The 20,893-nt window shown below is 34.8% G+C and overlaps 2 protein-coding genes across 3 annotated transcripts; one reads left to right on the forward strand and one right to left on the reverse strand.

The window, feature by feature from the left end:
- The first annotated feature begins 1,477 nt into the window (after positions 1-1,477).
- LOC133675348 (uncharacterized) lies at positions 1,478-8,556 on the forward strand. Its single transcript, XM_062096700.1, has 4 exons — positions 1,478-2,019; positions 2,892-3,263; positions 3,339-7,768; positions 7,980-8,556. Exons 1-3 carry the CDS (start codon positions 1,855-1,857, stop codon positions 7,728-7,730), a joined length of 4,929 nt encoding a protein of 1,642 aa, XP_061952684.1. The 5' UTR covers positions 1,478-1,854; the 3' UTR covers positions 7,731-7,768; positions 7,980-8,556.
- A 1,006-nt stretch (positions 8,557-9,562) lies between these two features.
- LOC133675349 (rac-like GTP-binding protein ARAC8) lies at positions 9,563-15,738 on the reverse strand. 2 transcript variants are annotated; one of them, XM_062096703.1, is made up of 8 exons: positions 15,278-15,734; positions 14,708-14,795; positions 14,466-14,575; positions 14,301-14,364; positions 11,904-11,968; positions 11,749-11,814; positions 11,191-11,288; positions 9,563-9,902 (listed from the first exon to the last, which is right to left on the reverse strand). In XM_062096703.1, the coding sequence occupies exons 1-8, from the start codon at positions 15,380-15,382 to the stop codon at positions 9,863-9,865; spliced, it is 636 nt and encodes a 211-aa protein (XP_061952687.1). In that variant the 5' UTR covers positions 15,383-15,734; the 3' UTR covers positions 9,563-9,862. The 2 variants fall into 2 exon arrangements, with proteins under 2 accessions (XP_061952687.1, XP_061952685.1); XM_062096701.1 differs by lacking the exon at positions 11,191-11,288 and having other exon boundaries at positions 15,278-15,738.
- Between the last annotated feature and the right edge of the window lie 5,155 nt (positions 15,739-20,893).

Genomic DNA, 20,893 nt, shown 5'->3' on the forward strand with positions numbered 1-20,893 from the left:
AATTGTTTTAATTCAATTTAATTTCTTTTAATTATGACAAATAGAGCATTCATCGAGAGTCAATTTTATTTCTAGACACTATGAGTGTTCAATACCAAGCCAACATAAACAAATAACAAAGCTCAATTCTAAAATAATATAATATTAAAGGATAAAGTTTGAAAAAAAATTGATGACCAAAAAAAAAAAATCTAAACAAAAACATCTTATGAATCTACAATGTTATCTCTCACATGCTACATTACATTATTGATGCCTATTAGTTTTTTTTCTATTTAAATTTAAATTTAAACTTAAATTCTTAATTTTGATTTTATTGTTATTTAAAAGTGTATTTGACACATCCTCTGCTTTTGCTTTTAGATACTTTTTAAAATTTGTTTTGGCTTGAAAAAAGATTAAATTAATACTTTTTAGTGTTTTTTTATAGTTTTTATATGGTGGAATTAAAAATAAAATAAAAATTATTTTAATGTATTTTTAAACAAAAAGCTATTTTGAAAAATATCTTGTATCACAATCTCAAACACCCTTTAAATATATTAATAAACGGGTCATAAATCATATTTAAAAGGCATTGTTATGAAGCTCAACCTCGGGCATTGGCAGAGTTTCGAATAAGTAAAACCCGAGCTTGCATTTGGCTAAGTTAAACTTGGGCAACTTACCTAGTCAACCCGAAACCCATGTGACCTAGCGTAACCCGGTAGACCCAACTTTATTTTTTATATTTTTTTAAAAAACCCAAAAATATAGAAAATTAATTTATAAATACTTAGCCTCATGTATTCTTTTATAGTTTACATCCACATGAATTGTTTGACAGAGTTTCAAATAAGCAAAACCCGAGCTTGCAATTGGCTAAGTTAAACTCGGGCAACTTGCCTAGTCAACTCGAAACCCATGTGACCTAGCGTAATTCGGGTGAACCCAACTTTATTTTTTACATTTTTTAAAAAAACCCAAAAATATAGAAAATTAATTTATAAATACTTAGCTTCATGTATTTTTTTATAGTTTACATTCACATGAATTGTTTTTTAATATTTTGATGTGAATTGTTTTATATATATATATATATAGAAAATTAATATATAAATACTTAGTCTTGTGAGAAAGTGAGAGAGTATATATATCCATCTATAAAATATTTCTTAATTTTTTGATATTAGATAATTATATATAGCTTATATTTATATGAATTGTTTTATAATTTTTTGATATAGGATAACTATTATATACACACACGCGCAGGCATGCACACATTGATTCTTTCATAATTTTTTCTTAAATGGTATTAAAATCTCAAGTATATTTTTTTAAAAAAAATTTAAATTAATCCAGAGTAACTCATATAATCCAAAATCCTGTCACTGGCCGGGTCAATCCCAACCCAAAAAGATTAGAGGGCTGAAAAGAGGCAAGACCGGACCCATTGAGAATTTTTGACAGGGACTTGGTCCGGGTTTATGGTTCAGTCTATCTACCACGTACATCTTCCCTTTTTTGCCGTCTCCCCCACTACGATTTCTCTTCTTCGCTCGCTCGCTCTCCTTTTCTTTCTCCATGATTTTCTCTCTCTAGATTCTCGATATCTCTCTCTCTCTCTCAAACTCAAAACAGCATCTCTAATTTAACGGATCGCATGTATTGATTTGCGGAAGTAATTGATTGTGGTCAAATTAGGGTTTGAATTGCACTTAGAAATGGTCTACGGAAGCTAGGGTTTTTTAGTTTTTCAATTATTTTTGGTCTTGGGTGGGTCTAGGGTTTTCGAATTGGTGAATTAATTGAGGGGGAAAGTGTGAGTTAGGGTTAAGGGTTGATGGTACTCGAAAGGAAAAATGCAAGGCTATGCTGCATGGGCGGGAAGCTGAGGAGGAGAGGAAAAAGGATCGTATTCGGCACATGTGGACTGCTCCCACTCGTGTTAACAACAATTCAGTTGTAGCTGCTCCTGATTTCGTCCCTTCTCCTCCTTCTTCTTCTTCGTTATCTTCAGCTGATTCTTTTTACAAGGTACTCCTTTTCTTTTGGGATTTTTTTTTGTGTGTTTTTGGGTCATTGTTTCGATTATGAGAGGTATTGGATTGTAATTCATCGTACTTCTGTGTTATTTGGATTTGAATGATGGGAAATGGGGCAATCTCTGATTTGATTGATAAAAGATGGAGAGGTTATTTGTTTGATATAGGAATTAAAGGAGCTGGCTCAGATTTTCTTTGATTTTTGTTAGCGTGGGAATTCTACAATTCAGTTAGTATTGTGTTCGTTATTGCAATTCTCAGTTGGATTTTGGGAAATATGACAACAAATTAATTTTTGTATTGCTACATGATATTGTTGCTTAAATTCAGTTTGGGGGCAATTTTTTCTTGTATTTGTGAAATTTTTTAGCAGTAGGTTTTAAGTTCAATTTCCACTTTTGTTTTTCTTTCTTATGACTGTTGACGGAACACTCTGCTTTGTTCCTTTTAGCTGTGCGAAGTGTAACTTTGAATGACTTATCTCCTCATAATTACATCTTAGCACAATCATATGCATTGAGGCATTTGTATGTAATTTCTTTTACTGATGATGGCCTGGCTTAGATTTATTGATTAAGTGCTTAATCAAGTATCTAATGAATGAAAATGAGATAAGAGGACTCATAAGCTGTGATTTTTAATCCATGAAGTTCATAATGGTAATTATCTAGTGGTTTGATGATGGTATCTTTATTATGATATTAATGGCCAGTTAATGATATTCCATTCAGCAATCATCTATGCTATCAAAATGCAGGCTACATTTTCTACTTTAGCAGAACATTTGTTGATGTAATTGGTATAAAGATGCATTTGTAATAAGTTACCTAAAGTGCCCTATGTTTTATTTTTTTCCTTTAACAGGATGGACGCAAGGTCAGTATTGGAGACTCTGCTCTGTTCAAACCACCCCAGGACTCCCCTCCTTTCATTGGAATAATTCAAAGGCTGACTACTGATAAAGAGAACAAGTTAAAGTTAGGTGTGAATTGGCTTTATCGACCTGCTGACATAAAGCTTGGCAAAGGCATCCTACTGGAAGCTGCGCCAAACGAAGTATTCTTTTCCTTTCACAAGGATGAAATTCCTGCTGCATCACTACTCCATCCGTGTAAAGTTGCCTTCCTTCCAAAAGGTGTTGAACTTCCATCAGGGATTTGCTCATTTGTGTGCCGGAGAGTTTATGACATTACAAACAAGTGTTTATGGTGGCTAACTGATCAGGATTATATTAATGTGAGTTGTAGCTGCCCTTCAAGAATTTGCTTTGAATTTACATTTCCATTTGATGGTTAACTCTTCTTTACACAGGAACGACAAGAAGTAGTGGATCAGCTATTATCTAAGACACGTTTAGAAATGCATGCAACAGTTCAACCAGATGGATGTTCTCCGAAGACAATGAATGGTCCAACTTCAACATCACAGGTAAAACCTAGTTCTGATAGTGTACAGAATAATGCTACCTCCTTTCCTTCACAATCTAAGGGCAAGAAAAGGGAGCGTGGAGATCAGGGGTCTGAGCCCATTAAACGAGAACGTTTTTCTAAAATGGATGATGTGGATTCTGTTCATAGACCAGAAAGCATTTGGAAATCTGAGATTTCTAAATTTACAGAGAAGGGGGGACTTGTGGATTCTGAAGGGGTTGAGAAATTGGTGCATCTCATGCTACCTGAGAGGAATGAGAGAAAAGTAGATTTGGTTGGCCGGTCAATGCTAGCTGGTGTGATAGCAGCCACAGATAAGTTTGATTGCTTAAATCGGTTTGTGCAGCTGAGGGGCTTGCCTGTATTTGATGAATGGCTACAGGAGGTGCATAAAGGGAAGATTGGTGATGGTAGTAGCCCCAAGGATAGTGATAGATCTGTTGAGGAATTTTTATTAGTTTTGCTTCATGCACTGGATAAACTCCCTATAAATCTTCATGCTCTGCAAATGTGTAATATTGGCAAATCTGTGAATCATTTGCGGACACATAAGAATTTGGAAATACAGAAGAAAGCAAGGAGTTTAGTTGACATGTGGAAGAAACGGGTTGAGGCTGAAATGGATGCAAATGCAAAGTTTAGTTCTAACCAAGGTGTCACCTGGTCTACTAGATCGCGCATTCCTGAAGTTTCGCAGGTTGGGAATAGACCATCTGGTGTATCCTCAGAGATTGCAATGAAGAGCTCAGTTGTGCAACTCTCTGCTTCGAAAAGTGGTCCAGTCAAGCCTGTCCAGGGGGAGACTGTGACCAAGTCTGCATCATCTCCAGGCCCCATAAAATCGACAGCATCACCTGGCACAGTTGGTAATAATTTGAAAGATGGACAGCTCAGAAATATTGGTGTCAGTGGGGCCTCAGATCTACCTGCATCTGCAGCAAAGGATGAGAAAAGCAGCAGTTCCAGTCAGTCCCTCAACAATAGTCAATCTTGTTCTAGTGACCATGCCAAAACTTCAGGATTGCCGGGAAAGGAGGATGCAAGGAGCTCTACTGCTGTTTCAATGGCAACAAATAAGATCATTGGTGGTTCTTTGCGGCAACGTAAATCAGTTAATGGGTTTCCAGGCCCAGCTGTATCTGGGGTCCAAAGGGATAGTGGGTCGAGCAGAAGTTCTCCCTTGCACAGAAATCCAGGTTCAGAGAAATTACAACAGTCCAGTTTGGCATGCGATCAAGCACTTGATGTTCCAACGGCTGAAGGGTTCAGTCATAAATTCATTGTTAAAATTCCCACCAAAGGTCGCAGTCCTGCACAAAGTTCCAGTGGGGGAACTTTGGAAGACACTTCAGTCATGAATAGCAGAGATTCTTCTCCTGTGCCTTCGGAGATGCATGACCAGTTTGATCATAATTTGAAGGAAAAAATTAATTCATATCGAGTTAATATTGCATCAGATGTTAAGACCGAGTCGTGGCAAAGCAATGATTTCAAAGAGGTGCTGACTGGGTCAGATGAGGGTGATGGGTCACCTGCCACTGTTCCTGATGAAGAGCATGGTTGTATGGGTGATGATGCTAGTAAATTAGGTGAAGTCTCAAAAGCTACACCCTCTTCAAATGTGTATGAACATAAATTTGGGAAGCTGCATGATGCATCTTTCAGCTCCATGAATGCTTTGATTGAAAGTTGTGCAAAATACTCTGATGGGAATGCATCTATGTCAGTTGGTGATGATGTTGGTATGAATCTGCTTGCTAGTGTAGCTGCCGGGGAGATGTCCAAGTCTGATATGGTTTCACCAACAGATTCTCCACGGAGAAACATGCCTATCGAGCACCCCTGTGCACCAAGTGGTTCGAGAGCAAAATCATCACCATGTGATGTTCCTGCTCAAAGCCAAGGTAAGCCTGTTGATGATGAAGATGAGAAGCAGGGTATTACTGTTGGTACTTCACTGTCCAAGAACATAGGGGCTAAAACAGTTCTGTTTTCACAAGAAAAACACACAGGGGAGCTCAATGGACCTCCCAATTCTTCCCATGTGGATGGGAAGAAAATTGCTGAACCATGCCTAGAAAGCAATGTGAAATCAGAGGAAATACTATTAGCTGCTGTGTCCCCTGAAAGCATGGCAGTGAAAACATCAAATTGTAGGGGCAAGGAGCTGTGGGAGAAAGAGGGTGGTGGCAGATCAAATTTAGATGGCATATCTGATGAAAAAGAAAAGTTGCATGGTTCTGTCTTAAATGAGATCAACAATACAGGAGTGCAAGATGGGACTGATGCAATTGATGTATCATCAACAAACCATCCTGTAGAGACTGATGGTGAGAACAAGAAAAAAATGAATAAAGAGCTGGATGTTTCTATTGGGGATGAGCCAAAACCACCTGCTATGTTGCAGTCTGATTTTGCAAAAGGAACCAATGATGAAGTGCGCGAGCCTTCTAGTTCTGGCAAGGATGTGGTTTCTGAAAACATGCATGATGTGAAGGCTGGTGAAACAGATGGTAGGAGTCATTCTACTGAGAAAAATAAAATTGAACATGAATGTAATACAGCCTCAGCCACAACTGATTATGAAGGTGAGTGCAAGGTGGAGAGCTTGGGAGGCATTCAGGTCAATGAGCAATGTAGTGCCAGACCAGCTGCTCACAAGGCAGCACCCACACTTGTTCAGGCACCAGAACTAGTAGTGTCAACAAGGTCAAATTTGGCTGGCACTGGAGCTGATGAAACAGAGGAATGTATGTCTGCCCCTGCTGCTGCTTCTTCTTTATCTGCTACAGGGGGATCGGATCTGGAAGCAAAAGTTGAATTTGATCTGAATGAAGGCTTTATTTCTGATGATGGGAAATATGGGGAGTCAAGTGATTTGAGAGCACCTGGATGCTCTTCTGCGATTCAGCTAATTAGCCCTTTTCCCTTACCTGTTTCTTCTGTGTCTAGTGGGCTTCCTGCTTCCATTACAGTAGCCGCTGCTGCAAAAGGGTCCTTTGCTCCACCAGAGGATCTACTGAAGAGTAGACGGGAGCTTGGTTGGAAGGGATCGGCAGCCACAAGTGCATTTCGGCCAGCTGAACCTAGAAAAGCTTTGGAGATTCCATTAGGTACAGCTAATATCTCACTACCTGATGCAATGGTTTCCAAGCCTGGTCGCCCCCTGTTAGATATTGACTTGAATGTTCCTGATGAAAGAATCCTCGAGGATTTGGCTTCACGAAGTTCTGCTCAGGAGACAGTTTCTGTTTCTGACCTTGCAAAGAATAATGATTGTGCACGTGATGCACTGATGGGTTCGATACCTGTTCGAAGCTCGGGGGGACTTGATTTTGATTTGAATAGAGCAGATGAAGCTAGTGATATTGGTAATCACTTAACAAGCATTGGCCAGAGGCTGGATGCCCCACTTCATCCCGCCAAATCATCTGGTGGTTTTCTAAATGGAAAGGTTGGTGGTTGCAGAGACTTTGATTTGAATGATGGCCCTCTTGTTGATGAGGTGAGTGCTGAACCATCACCACTTGGCCAGCATACCCGAAACATTGTGCCATCTCAACCACTCATTTCTAACCTTCGGATGAACAGTACGGAAATTGGAAACTTCCCCTCCTGGTTTCCTCAAGGAAATCCTTATCCTGCTGTCACAATCCAATCTATCTTGCATGATAGAGGAGAGCAGCCTTTCCCAGTAGTTGCAACTGGTGGGCCTCAGAGGATGTTGGCTTCCTCTACTGGCAGCAACCCATTTAATACTGATGTCTACAGGGGAGCAGTGTTGTCTTCTTCTCCGGCAGTGCCATTTCCATCTCCTCCTTTCCAGTATCCTGTCTTTCCTTTTGGGACCAACTTTCCTCTTACCTCAGCAACATTTTCTGGTGGTTCAGCATCGTATGTGGATTCACCATCTGGTGGGAGACTTTGCTTTCCGACAGTACCCTCTCAAGTATTAGGTGCAGTCTCGTCTCATTATCCAAGGCCTTCTTATGCTGTTAACTTCCCAGACAGTAACAATAACAATAATGGTGCTGTGGAGAGCAGTAGGAAATGGGGAAGACAGGGTCTAGATCTCAATGCTGGGCCTTTAGGCCCAGACATTGAAAGTAGAGATGAGACCTCAGCTCTTGCATCGAGGCAACTATCTGTTGCCAGTTCACAGGTCCTTACAGAGGAGCAATCGAGGATGTATCAAGTGACCAGTGGAGGTGTTTTGAAGCGGAAGGAGCCAGAGGGTGGATGGGAAGGTTATAAGCAATCCTCATGGCAGTAGATACTAGTGATGAATAATGACAACCCAGTGATCCACCTGTAAGTTTTTGTCATGTTCTCTCTGTGTTTCACCTTGACCTTAATTTGATGAATTATCTATAAGGTAGCTGTGGTATTGCCTTTTCTTTTGTGATCAAGGAGAGGGGGAAACCCTCTTTAACTTGCTTTCTGTTGGGCATGAGTTGCACTTAAGTTCCTGCTCACAGGTCAAGTAATTTTGTTTCTGCTTTCGTTGTGTTTTCAATTACAGTTCTCCTGGATGGATGTTGGCTAACTACAAAAGATCGTCTAACTTGTGATCTCAAGGATGGGTGGTAAGTGAGTTATTTGATGTTCAGTCTCCGACCCCCACCCTGTCGCTTTACCCATTGCGCCTTACAAGAAATCTGTCCGGGGTTGTTGAGCTGTTATTTCCTTGAATTTGAACTGGGTGGCTGCAGTTCACTTTCCTCTTTGTAGATATTTTAACCAATGGAAAGCGTGCATTCTGTGACTGTGTTGCCCAGACATTCGAAATTGGTGTCCATACTGTTGTCCAGTGCATCGACAATTTATACTGCTGGATGCAAAACCATCTTTCCTTTTCCAACCATTTTGAGAATGAATGGTGATTGGATTGGTAAACTGCTTTAAGCAGAAGCCCTTTTGTACGTGCTTTGTTGTTAAGGAATCTTTCTTCATTTATCTTTTCATTCTCTCTTTAATCACATACATATAAGCAGAGTGGTCCGTGAATTTTGGTGCTGAAGCCTTTCTTGCACTGGCATGTGGTTTAGTTGACAATGGTTGGATGCTGTATTCCTTTTAATTTATTCTATTTTTTTTAACTTGGTGTAGATTATTTGCTACACGCCAATTCTACCCAACTTTGCTACCATCTTCGCCAAAGGGTGAATGAACTCTAAATTAATCTAGGTTTGTTCATGACATTCTCCCATTTTTGTCCTCTATTTGACCAACGATATAACACCTGCTATCATCTCTTAAAATTGGCCTTTGAATTGTGGTGCTATTGTTTTGGTGCTGGAACATGGAATTAGCTTCGAGAATAAGAAATCCTTTCCACAGATAGCTGCTGTTGCAGTTCAAGATTTCTCGGTGTTTTGTATGGTCGGCAGAGGCTTTATAGGATGGTTCGTCATGGAAATTGTAATTGTACTTTTGTGTAGGTTCAATTTTTAGGTTCGAGATTCGAATGAAAACTGCTGAACCACAATAACCAGTGAAATCTGATAAAGAGTTGAATTGCATCCAACAAATTTTAGAGGTTAAGGTTTTGTCATCTCCAAGGATGAAATTTTATATTACTGGGCGGTTTATGATGCTGTCTTGACTGTGAAATACACTCGCCCAGGTGCTGCAGGTTCACGTGTAAGGAGGTGTTACGTGACAAGCATGGGAATGATGTTATGCATTAAAACCTAGACCATTTCAATTCATACAATCTCATTTTGGTTCTTTTTCTAACTGTTGTTGGGTTGCGTGCTGCCTCTTTTCAGTTGGCGTTTTTCTTTCTATCTCCATTTTTCTGTATTATGGGCACTCGATTTAATGGCGACGGGTGAGACTGGTTCGCACCAAGCTTTGTCTGCCATGATTAAAATCCTGGTCGGGTCTGGAATGCCTAATCTTTTCTGTTTCCTGGGTACATCACCCTCCTTAAGAATCAGGTTGCAACCTCAACATCATCTTTGTTCATGGATCTAAAGACAAAATACCGATGGGCAATAAGCCAGTAAAGGCATTTAAGTATCACCCTGAACACGGTCGTCTTTTAGGTTTTCTTTTGGATTCATAACAACCAGCTTGTAAAAAGTAAAGAGAGAAATCAGCTTGCAGAAGGAAAAACAAATCATGTTTTACTAGTGTTAAACCAAAAGGTCAGGAAATATACCGTGAACAATAAAAACTTGAAACAAAGCCAGCTGAGCTCCACTTTATACAATGAATTACAAAGTATAGATTAGTACTGAATGAGCATGTTTTCCACTGAAATTGGAGAGCGCGACCTTTAGCAAGGAACTATGCCGCATTCAAAATCAAATTCGCAGGACCCAACATCTTGAGGTATATCCGAGCAGTGTGGTGCCACAGTTATGCCAAAGAGTAACCACCTTGGAGATGATGGGTTCTTCATTCGAGACACAGAAGCCTCCTCCCGCAAAAGACATTTCTGCGTTTCAAGGAATAATGCAAAAAGAATGAGAGAAGCTCAGTTTCTGAATAGCACAAGCAAGTAAAACAGATAAGATTTAAATGGAAGCAGCCAGATGAATGAGGCAGACAAAAGACCTTCAACAGAACATTCAGTGCATGTAAAATAGCACCATTAAGGGACCTCTTCTTCAGTAAGTTATCTCTGAGGGAGTGCCCATCAAATAACATCATAGATATGAAGACAAGTTAATGACAATTGACCGAAACAGTGAAGTCATTCTAATAACTCCATAGCTCTGTCATTCTACAATGGGACCTGTATGCATTGTGAGGAGAAACAGCTGGCTATTGCAACAATGGCAAACTCGATCACAAAAGACATTTAGCTAGCTGTGAGCAGGGCATAAGGTCATGTCTAATATATGTAACATAACAAGATCTGCTCATTCTCCATGCTCTCTCTATGACAAGAAGTGTACACGTGACAAAAAAAAAAGCTACTCACAAAAACAGTTAGCAAATCAACTTATGTTTCTAACACAGAGGCATCAAGGCCAAGTCAAAAAGAAAACTAATAAATGGCACAGTCTCCGTCTCCACAAATTCTATATCAATAAACATATTAGAAATTTAGAACCCTTGTATTCCCAAATGAACCAGTAAATATCCATGAGACTTCCTTCGCGTTGTCCCTTCCATATTACATCTCAACACTACTTTCTATATATATGTCCTTTCAATATATACATATTTCAGTCCACGTATTCACATCCACTACTCAACATCCTTGAGACATTCAGTTTGAACTTAATCTTCCAATTCTATCTTCTCAGACATATGTAATTTAGATGGTCGCTTTTACCAACTCAAGGGACCCAGGCCTAGGATATTCCTTAGCATCCAAAAAACCCATGTCTCCGCAATCCTTTTCCACTGATTAAAGAAACACTTAGCCACTACAACTAAGATGCCAACTGCTTAATCTTGTACATGAAAAAGGAATACTATTTACATTTGATAGAAATGACTGCAGGTGCCTGTGAACTATTAGTCTAAAAATTATAAAATGTTTCCATTTAGTTTGACATGATTACACAAGTGGTGGCAGTAGCTCTGAAAAAAGGGATAGGGAAACAAAAAATAAAATCAGAGAAGCCTATGAAAACATTTATAAAGGAAACCCAAACATAAGTGACACCAAGATAATTTGCAAGATCTATATGTCAAGAGGATATGAGATCAGAAAACTTTGCATGTCTTTCTAAAAAAAAACTCTTAAAAGTGCAGAAAATGATGGTACTGACAACAGGCACCCTCGGCGCGGCTTTTTCTTCCTCTCTTTTTGTTTCTGTGCTGGTTTTATAACTACTTTTATTGCAGCATCAAAAACTGCTTTGACATTCTGCAATAGCATGAAAAAAGTCATTTACAACATGATAATATAAGTGATCTAATGCCTGCAAGGAACAATTAGAAAAGGTCGTCCTAAATGCAATAGTGGCAGGGCAAGATTCTTATATGATAATAGTAAACTTAGCCTGCAATATATTACTTTAGGACTGTCACACAGTCAGGATGTATGCCAAATAGCACAGAGCCCATTGATAAAATTTTCATAAGAGGAAAATCAGTTTTGCCAAGCATTTGGAAACCTGAAATTTGCACTCAGATTAATTCAGGAGAATACCACTGCATACAGTTGCAGAGGTAAGACTTTTGGCAGTTTTTTTACCTCCTTTTCTCTAGAAGATTTAACTTTCTATGATCAATTCATCCAATAAACATTAGCTGGGTGGTCAATTTCATGGATAGTATACATAGGTACTCAATACAACTCAACATATTGCCAAACTATTACATACCTGCTGAGTTTTTGAACTACACTCGATGTAATATGCTGCACCAATCTGTTTTCGGAGTTCCTCTCCCTATTCATAGAATAACCGATATCATTAAAAAATGTTGATCACATGAAGACCAAGAAAAAATATAAACAACCATTGAATAGAAACTGCACCTGTGCCATGGTCACAGGCACCAATCCAGGGTGATCAGCCAAATAATGCTTATCCTCACGAAGATCTACATGTCCGTTTTAAACCATTCATTAGATTCACATCTAAGGTGCTTCACAAAGCTAATCACCGCAATATAAATGTTAAATGTCAATAAAGCTCATGTAATTGGTCAACAGTTCCCAGCAGAAGGATTCATGAAACATAAGAGCACAAAATTATCTGTGAAACATCATGGATTATGAAAAGCAGTATGGATGGCTAGGCTCATGCCAATCAGTTTGCACATAATCTAGAACTCTCAAGGACATGAAAGGCAATACAATTTAATTTTACATCAAAGAGAACAGAGTTCTTATTTGGTCAGGGAACTTGGACTGATATCCTTCCTGACAAAAAGCAAGAATTATGCTATTCATAAGTGAGATTAATAAAATAATGAGTGCAATGAAGTATGACATAATCATACAAGTGAGTTGTAAAAAGTAGTATGAAATTGTAAGTAACTTTTTTAAAAAAAAAAATAGATAATGTTTATCATATGACAATCATTCACATTAAGCCAGTGAAAAGACAAAAGGAACAATGGAGAGGGAAGGAATCACAGAACGAAAAAGAAAAAGCTATGCCCTTGACTTGACAGCAGTTATGTTGTCCCACAAAATTAAGTTCCAGTTAGGTTTATTATACAAAATGTCAAAAGGAGGGAAAAAATTTCTCAATTCTGTACAGAATACAATGATACAGAAATAATCTATAAATCCTTCCTTAATCCTGCAGGAGACTTTAAGTTGGTAACAACCAAACTCATTTTTTAAGCGCCCTAAAGGCATGCACATGATCCTTATTTGCGATAATGACCAATATTTTTTCTTAACCCCAAAAGGAGACTTTAAGTTGGTTACAACCAAACTCATTTTCCAAGTGCCCTAAAGGCACTTATTTGCAAGAATGACCAATATTTTTTCCTTTTCTCATTCTTTTTTTCTTTCAGAAAAGCAAAGATTGCCATTAGTTTGACAAAAAAGCACGGGCACACACACCCATAAGGTCTTTATTTGCAAGAGTGATCATTTTTTTTTCTTATTCATTTTTTCCAGAAAGTAATGACCACCATCAGTTTGGAAGGATAAAAGAAAAGAAGTCATTATTTGCAAGAGCTAACAATATTCTTGTTTCTTTTCTTATTCATTTTTTTACAGGCAATCAATGATCATCACTGGTTTGCAAAAAAGGAAAAAAGAAAAAAAAAGAATACTAACTTTGACACTTTTTGCAATCCAATAAGGTGGTTGAACAACTCTCCCTCTCAAGAGATTAAATGTTATGGAATAGCATAAAGAATGGATACACTATAGAATGTAAATTGCAATGTATCCGCAAGCAAGTTGATAGAACAATATTAACAAAGAATGGATTAATTTCCTTACTTTTAAATTTCATCAAGTATTCCAACCTTGAGAGAACTTACCTGAACAATTTTCTGATCACACAACAGACCCTCAATCATCAAACCCATCTCAATCAGCATCTAATGCTACTAACCAGGGAAGGGAAAATTCACTTGGTTATGTGGGAAGAATTGTGCAAACAAAGAGGACTGAGTTTAAGAAGAGAAAGGATTGAACATGACAGAAATATCTCAGTTGGGATTCGGGTTTTTCAAAGATTTCCTATTACAAAATCCATATATTAATAGCAAAAATAACCTTTATATGCCTTGGTCATCACTTTTCAATTTCTTTCCAAAACTTCACCTTTGTTTTTTTTAGATTACCAATGGATGAAAACCAAACTTGAGACCTCACTCCTCTAGCTTTGCATGAGTACCATTAAACTACGAACCCATTGGTCTATATATAATTCCTTTCCTAAAATTTATCTCCTACTTGCTCAAAAACCTGAAAGTTTAAACCTGCAAAATTGGACAACGCTTTCCATTGGAAAGGTGATGTTGACACACACACATAGAAAGTCTGCCCAAATTTGTGACTCATATAGATTTATCCATTGAATTTCAAGCTTGAATGATGAAAAGGCTTCAGAAAATATATCAAATAAAACTGAAAAGTACAAGAGGAAACTCATTATTTACTTTCAACATATTAATGAACCAAAATGCATCAATGGCCTCATTGCCAAGTAGTTTTGACTTGGAATATGAACAAGTCCTTATTTTAGCCTGCTTATATCTCAAAATTGCCTTCGGTGAGCTCACCAAGTTCTGAATAAGAAGATATACCATTCACCTATTAAGCAATATGCAATAAACAACTTTGATGCAAATATTAACCAGTATAACCTAGACATAACAGCATTGACAAGATCAATACCAAGAAAAGAACAATAACCAGCATTGAATTGGATGAAAAAATGATGATGGATGCTAGCAGACTTACCCAATTTGGTACCAACCAGTACTACTGGAACTCCAGGGGCATAGTGCTGAAGCTCTGGAATCCACTGGATAAACAATCTCATATTTGAAACTGATATACAACGAGTATAAAAGAAAAAAGAAACCAGAAAGTTAAGAAGATAACAATTTGGAAAAAAGGATGCACCTTTTTAAGTACATTTTCATAGCTAGCCCGACTAACTAGTGAGAAAGCTAAGACAAAGACATCTGCACCTCTGTAGCTCAAGGGCCTTAATCTATTGTAATCCTCTTGCCCTATGGAAGTCAATGAAACAAATGAATCATAAAAGTTGCCTAATTTGGCAAAACTGTTTCCAGAAAAAAAGAAGGCACAATTATGGAAAAAAAGATTAAAAAGAAAACATGCAGCGAAGCAAATAATCATACCAGCTGTGTCCCAGAGGCCTAAGTTTACAGTGGTTCCTTCAACTGCCACATTTGCACTGAAATTATCGAACACTGTAGGTATATAATCCTAAAAAAAATCATCAATAACATTTACTGTTCATTTGCATGAATGAATAAAATCAACCGCAAAAAGCAAGAAACTTTCAAATGAGGACAAAATAAATGAAGCCTAAAACGGGACAATAGCACTTATTAAGCAAGAAACTTGATTTTTTATGTTTATTTGAATGAAAGAACAAAACCAACAGCAGAAAGCAAGAAACTTTCATATGGAGATAAAATATTAAGCCTAAAAAACTAAAATCTCCTAAACACAAGATCATTATCTTAAAACAGAAACTAAAAAAGACAAACTTTATCCTTGTAGCAAAACCCAGAAGCTAAAGGATTTGAGAGATACTGAGACTAAATTAAAAATAGAGCTAAAAACAAAAAGCAGCAAAACCCAGATGCAAAAACACATTAAATCACCAAAAAAAAACCATAAATTATAAAGCACAGCTGAGGTGAGATAGTTAGATGGGTCATTTAATTGACCAAAGAACATACAGTAGGGAACTTGTTACTTGTGTAACATATAAGCATACAGGTCTTGCCTACAGCCCCATCTCCGACAGTAACACACTTGATAAACCTTGAAGCGCTTGAAGCCATTGATGCAAACAAACAAAGCTTTTCTCTCCCAGAAAAAGAACAAAAATATTAGCAGTTGAAGTAAAGAGGAGTGAAAGACTGAAAGTGAATAAAAAACAAAAAACAAAAGACCAAAAAAAAACAAAAGACAAAAGACAAAGGGAGAGAGGAGAAGAGGGTGGTTTGTTGTAGGTGGAAAAATTTATTAGTATTGCTATTATGGCTTATTTTGATTCAAAGTTAAGGAGAGTGGTGGAGGTGGATCACATCACATGATTCTCACTCATTCACTTCACTGTTGAAATTTTCCCTTTGCTTTTTATTTTCAAGGGTTTTATTTTTTATTTGCTTCTGTTTTCGTAGTTTATTCGTTTTGCTTTGACAAATGGCAGATTTGGTTTTTCTCTCTGATATTTAATTTGGATTCTTTCTTCTTTTTTTTCTAATGTTTTTGCTATTTTTTTTTATTTAAAATAGAATGCTCATGTAATTTATTTATTATTTTTGTTTCCAAAGTAAGGGCTGCTGCGAGCATAGTTATTACACGTGGAATGGGGCAAATAGTACCTGGGTCTGAATTACAAGTTGATGTAAAAAAATAAAAAATATTTAAAATTTTAATAATTCACATAAAATTATTCAAAAACAACTCATGTTAATCTAGGTTATATAATTATCTCATAGAAAAATTAAAAAACACTTCATATAAAAATAGATTATTTATAGTAATCCCACATGTAAAAATTAAAAAAAATCATATAGATGTATATTGATGTGGATATAGACCGTGTATAGATATCCCATATTAAAAAGTCAATAAATATTTTATATGGATGTAGGTTATAAAAAAAATATATAGAGCTAAGTATTCATAAATTAATTTTATAATTTTTAGATTTATTTAAGAAAATATAAAGAAAAAAAATTGGGTCTCACTTGAATTATGCCAGGTCAATCAGGTTATGTATTGACCTGGTAGATCGTGGAGGTTTGACAAAGTCAGTTGCAAGCCTGAATTTTACCTATTTAAAACTCAATCAAGACCCTACATCACTTAAATCTTAGATTAACTTACTAGGTCACACCAAGTTTCATAGCTATAAGAACAAAATTAGCAAGAGTTTTTGTTTTATAGTGCCTTGTTTTCCGGGGCTTGGTTCAATTTTTAAACAAAAGAAATGAAAAATTAGCTAGAGTGGGAGTGGGAGTGAAGGTTGAAAATGAAATTATCTTTAGGCTTTGCTAATCAGCAGAGAAAGAAAAATGAGGAGGGGATAAAAAAAACTAAACATTTATCTTTAATTAGATTATTTTGTTGGTTAGAAGGAAACAAAGGGAACAATTTAGAAGAGTTGAAAAAATGTGATGCTTGAGAATTTCTAGAGAAATCATTTTTCTTAGTTAATATTATTTTCTATTTAGTTCAGGAAACTATTTTTTTATGGTGATTTTATTTTTTTTATTTAGTTTAGGATATTAAATATTGGTAATTGTATTTCTTCTAGTTTATTTAGGATTTTTATTATTTTTTCTTTATTTTTAGGTTTTCTAGTTTGTTTAAGTTTGTTTTTGAACTTATTTAAGATGTAAACCTCTTAAAAAGGCCAACCATGATAGATTTTTCTTTTCAGCAATAAAACAACAAATTAGGGTTCTTATGTTATACCCTACTTCCACCATTAATTTGTTTTCTCATGTTATTACAAATTAGTATCAAAACCCAATGATCTCAGGTTATTGTTTGTTGTGTGCATCAATTCTAAGTTATTTTTACTTTGTTATGTGTTCTAGAACAACTATAGTAGAAAGAAATCGTGAAAAAAGGTGTGGTCAGATAAGAGGGGATGGGGAGGTTCCCTTTTGGAAGATAAATGGTTAATATGTTTGGAGAAAAATCTATTTTCTTATCCTTATGTTAAATATGTTTCTAATCGCTTTTTTAATGGAGACCCGCCATCTAGTCATAAAATTCATTCTCTCATGGAAGCTATCACTAAAATACAGAAAAAAAAAATTTAAATTTTAGAATTTGATGTCATGTGAAGCACGTGACTCATCTTGCATAGGAGTTGAAAAGAAATTTTCCTCTAATTTCCTCCTCTAGTAAGGAGCACGTGAGAAGCACGCAAATGATTAATAATTTTATTAATTATATCTACCGGAGTAGTTCACTTGAAAAACAAAATTCTTTGATAGTATAATTAATATGAAAAATAATTTAAGAATATAATTGAAACAACCCAAAAGTTGGATGGTAAATTAGGATTTGCCCCTAATTTTATTTGTTTTAGATGAGATTGTAAAATTTGATTAAAAATCAACTAGTGATTTGTTATAATCTAAACTATATTAAATGATTCATTAGAAGTTTCGCATAGGCCAATTATAAGATCAAGAGCAAAAAAAACTCAAAGATACATTCAACATGCTTATTCAGAGTATTTTAATCAAGATGAATTTCAAGAAGGTCATATTTTTAACAAGTGATAATCAGATCTTAATCAATTTAATCTATGTACAAGAAGAGCGTGATCCATCTACTTCATGGACTAATTAATTTCGACAGCTACATGCTTATTTTTTCTAATGCATAGTTTTAGTTCAACAAACATAATTTTCAATTCAACTATTGAATTGGGGTCATATTATACCAAAAGCTTTCAATAGTCTTGTTTTATATACGATTAAAATTTCAGGTCAACTGGACATCAAGAAAGTCCTGCGATAAGGTTCAGAATCTATTATGCGGGGATAGTATTAGTTTCCTAGTTGATTTAAGATTATTTTTTCTATTTCATTTAGAACTCTTTTATTATTTTTCTAATATTATTTAGGATTTTTTTACCTATTATAAATAGAGTTATTTAGCTTGTAATTAAAGTTTTTTTTATGATAGATTTTGATTTCAAAATAATTTATTTCTTGTTAGAGGAAATTCTTTTAATTCGACTCTTCATTGAACTACTCTGACTTATCAAATAATAAACCAAGTTTTGTGGCATTTTTCATACTTCTCATTCGCATCTCTTTACGTGTGTTGGGTGAGGGTTCGGTTTCTATAAATATTTTATAAGAAGAAATTAAAAACATAGATAATTTTTTCTCATTAAATATTATTGAAAAAATAATGTTAATTTTTTTTCATATTAGGGTAATACATTATTATTCATAAAGTAATTGACAATATCATTATAAAAAAGTCTCAATCTTCTTTAAAAAAATGGCATAGTTGGATAATCACTTAAATATTATTTTAAAAAAATTATTTAAAGAGATTTTTTTGAAAAATAAATAATGAAAAAAATACATATTTTAAAAAAGACCACTCGCATCTGCCCTAAATAAAACAGGTCAGATGTGTATATGCTTTGAAGGATGGGCCAATGCTTCTACCCAAATACAAGAAACATAGGGTTCTTGTGCCTAGCTTTTTTTCTTTTATTAAAAGCGGATTCTTTTTTTTAAAAAAAAGTGATGATGCATCACTGACTTGATCTATTGTTTTTGGCAGGATGAAATTCATAAATGCTTTAATGGCACGTCTCTTGACAAGATGTTTCTATTAATATCAAGAAGAAGGATCAAATTAAAAACCAAATAAAATAAATGGGTTGTTATTAATGTGTTTCATAATTATTTTAACAAAAAAATATTTTTAATTAGAAACTTCAAAAACATATAATGATTTCAAAAGCAAGTTTTAATAAAAATATTAAAATGATTGAAGGAAAATAATTAGTTAATGTGATAAAATTAAGCAAAAAGAAATCTATTAAAAGACAATAGAAAGGAAATTTTACTTTTATAGAATATTGATGAACACGTTTTTAATTTTTTTTTATATCAGGTATATAATAATTAAAAAAATATTAATATTACTGTAAAAACCTATAATATGATATATATATATATATACACACACACTACTTTAAATATGATATTAATTACTTTATATATAACGCATTTTAATAAAAATTTAAGGAAAAAAAAACTAAAGGGACATAGGAAAAGACCCGAAATCTAGACCTAGAAGGTTGGCCTTGTGTTTGACCTAGAAAAAGAAAGCTAGGCATGCATGGGTCTCCAGTGCTAGGTTCACACGCTGAAAAAATAAGATCCTAGTTTTAAAATTTTAAAAATTTATTTTCAATTATTTTTCACCTAAAAACTTCAAAGAAATACTAGAAGCATCCAAATAAACACATTTCCAACCTTAAAACACCCTTAGATCTATATAAAAAAAAACTAAAACTAAACAAAACAAAACAAAATATAATTTCTTGATCCTCAATCTACTTTTTCTATCAACATTAATTGTAAAAAACACTTGAATGAACCCTTCTTGTTAAGAGGAACGCATTGACACCAATATGAGCTTTTTTAATGGCTGGATGTGGTTGATGACCATTTTATCTTTCCTTTCATATTTGTCAGCGGCCCTCTTTTTCTTTTTAAATTTCAAGAACTAAAATATAAAATAAATAATATTGAGAATTGAAACATAAAACTTTCAAAAAAATAGAGATAAAATAATTAAAAATTTTAGAAGCCAAACTATAGTTTTTCATATAAAAAAAGAAAACAAGGCTATTTTTTTTGTTTCCGTACAAAATTTAATCCTTATTATTTTAATTTTTAAATTAATAAAATTTAACTCTATTTTGCACAATCAAGCATCAAATTAATTCTTGGTGTATTTTTTATTCAGGCATATTGTAGCAGTCGCGCCTGGTGTATTTTTTCACCACCAGCATTATTCCTTTGAAATAAGATAGCCCAATATTATTTTCATAGTTTCGATAATTTGAATTGAAAAGTTAAGATACAATATAATATGAAATAATATATTTATGATATATTATATGAGACATGATTTGGTCTCTTGGACCTTCAAGAGAAATAAGCGATGATTATTAGACATAATCTATTATAACTTGCATCTTATAAAGATAACTAGATTGCAAATTATCTAAATTGAACAGTAGGATCTGTACAGGAATAAGTAAAAATTAAGCAAGATTAATGGGTGCAAAAAATATTATTTCTAGTAACAGGAAATTTAAGCACTGTTTTACAAAGCAAATCATAGTATACTGCATAGCGAATATGCTTGGTTTCTAAGAATGACTATTTTCTTGTGTTGCACTGCGGTTTAAATTAATTTTTTTAAAATAAAAAATTTAATGTTGTTAGTGTATTTTTTAATAAAAAAATTTAATTACTAACTCAAAATATAATGTTGAACAACATTTGTTTTAAATATTGATATGATGATATATTAAATGATATTTTTTAAAAATATTGAGACGACGGTATATTTGATTGACCCAATTTAACTTATCAAATATGCAACCTGGATTATGAGACCATAATAACTCTATAGAAAGTGAATCAAAATAAATTATGAAGGATAATTCCTAATCAACTAAATGTAGAAGGACGAACTTGAAAAAAATAATTTTAAAAAATAACAGAAAACTATCCAAGTCAATCTAGCTTAACCTATCAAACTAACAATACAAGTAATGACAT

Source organism: Populus nigra, chromosome 16 (assembly GCF_951802175.1).
Source record: "Populus nigra chromosome 16, ddPopNigr1.1, whole genome shotgun sequence".
Classification (NCBI taxonomy): Eukaryota; Viridiplantae; Streptophyta; class Magnoliopsida; order Malpighiales; family Salicaceae; genus Populus; species Populus nigra.